At 31.1% G+C, this 5250-nt stretch overlaps 1 protein-coding gene across 1 annotated transcript in view; it reads right to left on the bottom strand.

Moving 5' to 3' along the window:
* Positions 1 to 3572: 3572 nt before the first annotated feature.
* The window catches only part of LOC106457728 (GTP-binding protein 128up-like), a 17875-nt gene continuing 16197 nt past the window's right edge, over positions 3573 to 5250 (bottom strand). The window contains exon 9 of the mRNA XM_013917171.2: positions 3573 to 3785. Within this exon, the coding sequence (XP_013772625.1) occupies positions 3779 to 3785 (7 nt within the window). The 3' untranslated portion in view covers positions 3573 to 3778. The remainder of the gene's footprint in view (positions 3786 to 5250) is intronic.

Below are 5250 nucleotides of genomic sequence, written 5' to 3'. Positions count from 1 at the left end.
CATGATGTTATGAGACAAAGTAAAGTCAATGCTGAATTTGTTAATTTTATGATTCTCTATTTCTGAAACTTCCTTCATATTTCTTTATTTAATTAGCTATAGTCATTACCAATACCAGGTTGAAATTTTGGTTTGAAGCAGATAGCTTGCTCTGATTGGAATCCTCCCAATGGCACAGCGCTGTCTGAGCACAAATAGCCCAATGTGTAGCTTTGTTTGCTTTTGCGCAAAGCTACATGAGGGCTATCTGTCCCTAATTTAGCAGTGAAAGATTAGAGGGAAGGCAGCTAGTCATCACCACCCACTACCGACTATTTTACCAACGAAAAGTGGGATTATAATGTCCCCACGGCTGAAAGGGCGAACATGTTTGGTGGGACGTGCGACCCTCAGATTAAGAGTCAAGCACCCTAACCACCTGGCCATGCAGCTTTGTGCTTAACTTCGAACAAACAAACTGATTGAACATTAATATTGTTCTTTTCATCGTTTACCTTGGATCCTCCAATTCTTATTTTGTAAGTGAACTTTCACATAAAATATATAGAATTAATAAAACCTTATTTGATGCCTTTTGTGTTTATAAGTCACCCCCCCAAGATATTTTAGTCTTCATAACTGTGCCAAGGCCATTTTATTTTTATTGAAACTATTTTTTTAATAGTTATTAATATAAAAATGGGCACCAACCAAAAATAATTCTTTGTAAAGTTCTAGCATAAATTTAGAGTTTTTATTAAAATACATTTTATGAGTTTTAAGATTCGCTATTCAGTTGTTCTGGTTCTTTTGTATGACAACACTTCCAATTTTTTCGTATCATACATCATACAATTTTTTTTTTCATGCATCTCACAAACAGAGTGAACTTGAAGTTAAGAAACTTAACCAACGGTGAAACAAGAAAAATCTTATACTGGCAAATTATGAAAACTGATTAGTGCCCCTACACCAATTATACTCTCATATTATAAAATTTTACCAACTGAGCAAATTTCAATAATTTCTTCTGGAATAGATGTCTATTTACCATGTCAATTCTATCAAGAATGTATTAATAATCTCAAGCTTAAACACATGTTGCATTATTACAATTTTAATATATTACAATAGATATAACCAGAATCAGTTATCTCTTGATATTTTTGTCTACTCATTCACACAAATTATAACTCAAAATGAAAACGTTTTTCAACATCTTTAGTCCAAAGCAGGATGTTCTTTCTGAAAAAAATATACCTCGTGGTTCGTAAGTTCACTGTTAGCATGTGTAATGTTTTTGGAATGCAGTGAAAGACAATGTAGATAATTAGTCTTACTATAGAATGAAACTTTGGAAAAAGTTATAATTAGTCATTACAACAGAGAAGTTATGAAGTACAACAATTATCATAATTTGATTTAAAAAAATCAAGTACACTATTTGACAAGCTATTACAAAGAAAAGCCATTTCAATTTGATAAGTTCCTCTAAAAATTCTAAACTAACAAGGCATATTAACTGCTTAACCTGCATATACTTATATTTTTCAGTTACATTATTTGTTTTGTTGAATTTCATGCAAAGCTACTTTAAGGTTATTTACACTAGCTGTCCATAATTTTGAAGCGATAGACTAGAAGAAAGGCAGCTAGTCACCACCAACTCTTGGACTACTGTTGCTAGACTCAGTAGTGGAAATTTTAAAGTCACTCTTATAATGCATCCTTGGCCCCCAAATGCAGAGCATGTTCCCCCCCAGTAACAGGATTAAAGTTATGGAACCTCAGATCCACAGTCCAACACTCTATCCACTGGGCCAGTCTCCACATTTATCTTATTAATGAATCCAATTAAATCTGACAACACAATTCGTTTTTCTTTGATTGAGTTACAGCTTTTTTCAGAAAATAGTTATAATCTTGTTAGACATTGATGAAGCTTTTTACATAATTATGTAAGAAAATAAATGGGATATTCATTGTTTTACACTACATTATACATATTATTTCGGTTTGAAAATAATTAAACAAGTTAAAAATCTCTTATCCCTGTAAGATGCTCTTCGTGTATATTTCTAACTGCCGCATAGAGGCCCATAGGACGACTACAAATTTTTTTTTCTTCCATTTTTCAAAAACAAACTTTTAGCTCATAGCTTCATCATATCTTGACTGATTTGAGATCTAATTATGGTTTTGAACTCGGGAGATCAAACCCCTTCGATTGATGTATTTGACCACACCCATGGTCACATATATTAATTTACTCTAATCGTGCCTCTAAAAAGAATTTCAATTTGATGGTAGTCTGGTAGAGATTCTGATGAGTAATAAAATTGAATTGGGTATACGTGAGCTTGGTATTGGTGACACACAAAAACGTTACTAATAAAAAGGACAAAAAAAGTCTCATAGATTAATTTACTCTAACCCTGCCTAAAAAGATTCCAAGTGCTGTGGCTATTGAGGATTCCCTCTTGTTTAGTTCAATAAATGCACCAAATTTGAATTCATATATAGCTAAAAAAATATATATTTAACTTCTTGTACAAAATCTGCAGTAAGTTGCATTAATTACAAATGTAAGGCATTCTTGTCTAAAAAACAAAAAGACTTGCATGTTTTCCATTATTCAGGGCTAGTTCTAATCTTTATTAAATTACATGTTACTATGCAGCTACCCAAGACCCTTAAGAATTGCACTACAAACAACTACAAGTGAAGCTGTGATTTATATAATACAATTAATTCAACTGCAAATACAGTTATAACTGTTTAATATATTTTTTATGAATATGACATTAATGTGATTGTCAAAAAAACATTACCTTTATACTTTGTCACATGATTAACGAACATTTAAGAAAGATATGTCACATTTGTTATGTATTTAAAATTTAGCAGTATGAATACATACATGGCAAAGCAGCTTATCAAAACTGTTTTAGTATTTTTTTTACAAATTTAATGTGAAATAATTGATACTGGGCATACCATTATTTTTCTGTACACTACAAACCAATCGGAACTATTTGACACACATTACATAAAATAAAATCTTGAGGGGGAACTATTTGACACACATTACATTAAACAAAATATTGAGGGGAACAATTTGACACACATTACATTAAACAAAATCTTGAGGGGAACAATTTGACACACATTACATTAAACAAAATCTTGAGGGGAACAATTTGACACACATTACATTAAACAAAATCTTGAGGAGGAACTATTTGACACACACATTACATTAAACAAAATCTTGAGGGGGAACTATTTGACACACATTACATTAAACAAAATCTTGAGGGGGAACTATTTGACACATTACATTAAACAAAATCTTGAGGGGGAACTATTTGACACACATCACATTAAACAAAATCTTGAGGGGAACTATTTGACATACATTACCTTACAAAAAATTTGAGGTAATGATATTGAAATGTATAAAAACAATTTTCTTTCCGTGAGAAATACAATAACTCATTTTGTAGGCATTATTCAGAATATAATTTGATAATATCTAATCCAAAATGACCAACTATAATGAACAAACACAATAAATAACAGAATAGAGGAGCTGTCACAAGTTATATGCTTTATTTTTTCCAATATTAATTTACACAGATGCAACATAATAAAACAGGATTGTACATAATTACTTGGTCCACATCCATAAAATGTTTTGTCCAACCAAGTAAGCTTTTGTAATTCTCATGTCTGGATGTTTGTAGAAGTTTCAGTTCTTGTTTCTCAAGAGCTTGGCAAGTTTTGTCATTACTGATAATTAAACCCTGCAAAAGAATAGATCCATATCAGCCCATTTTGTATTTTTTTTTCACTTTTATTTCTCAATTGAATGGTTAGAACATAGTTAAGAAAATTTCTGAAACTACTTTTTAAAAATTCAAAAAAGAAAAATACTTTGAAATTTTTGATACAAATTCCACGTACATATTGCTGAAATACAGTAAAAAAACAATGTTAACAAATTATATTAGAGCTTATGCTTTCATACTTCTTTTTATTTTCATTTTCTCTATGCATGCTTCTGTTCATACATTTATGAAATAAAGGGGAAGAAACATAAAAACATGGTTTTAAAAATGTAACAGGATTATTTTGGTCATAAAACAAACATTTTCAAAACTTCTCACACTTAAAATAATATATCATGGTATAGAAAAGTATCTTACTGATATTAACAGAAGTCAGTTGAGTTACAACAAGAAAGTAATTTCATAAACATATATATAAAGATTCTGAAATGTAAAATAGAGTTTAAAATAAACCTAGGTTTTTTTTTAGTTACAAACAGGCACTAACTTGTGCATCTATTCTTTAAAATTAGTAAAATCAGAAGTTCAAAAACACTGATGATAAAGGATGTAAAACTGATAATTGCAATAAGAAACACACTGACTGTTAAATACAAAATTTATTAAAATAATAAATATTAAGCATAACAGAACTTTCAAAGAGTTTCACAACACAATATGAGGGAAAAGACAGAATTCAAAACAAAAAACTTGTAAGCTATATATCTTTTAGTTAAAGTTTTCTATAATAAAAATATTGTTAAAAATCATTCATTTAACCATGTATGGTTCATGTGTAAAGAGACCACGAGGAGATCAAGCATGCTACACTGTCATTCACTTAACCATGTATGGTTCATGTGTAAAGAGACCACGAGGAGATCAAGCATGCTACACTGTCACTCACTTAACCATGTATGGTTCGTGTGTAAAGAGACCACGAGGAGATCAAGCATGCTACACTGTCATTCACTTAACCATGTATGGTTCGTGTGTAAAGAGACCATGAGGAGATCAAGCATGCTACACTGTCATTCACTTCACCATGTATGGTTCATGTGTAAAGAGACCACGAGGAGATCAAGCATGTTACACTGTCATTCACTTAACCATGTACGGTTAATGTGTAAAGAGACCATGAGGAGATCAAGCATGTCTTAGTATAGTTCATTTAACCATATACTAGTGATGTTAATGAGCAAGGAGGGGGGGGGGGCAAATAGTCTGAAATACTTTTGAGTAAAATGTTGGATGCTGGAGATGCAGAGTATGGTAAGGGTAAAAAAAAATTGAAGACTAAAAGATCCCTGTCTTTTTTTCATAAATCTGATGCCCTTCAATTTTACAGTAAATTAGCCAAATCTGATAATCATTCTATGCATTTTTTAGTTTGTTGCATGTTGTGCATAAAGATTCTCTTAGTAAATCAACCTTTTTAAGG

The sequence above is a fragment of the Limulus polyphemus genome, unplaced genomic scaffold (assembly GCF_000517525.1).
Source record: "Limulus polyphemus unplaced genomic scaffold, Limulus_polyphemus-2.1.2 Scaffold366, whole genome shotgun sequence".
Lineage (NCBI taxonomy): Eukaryota > Metazoa > Arthropoda > Merostomata > Xiphosura > Limulidae > Limulus > Limulus polyphemus.
This window is presented reverse-complemented; position numbering and strand designations above follow the sequence as displayed.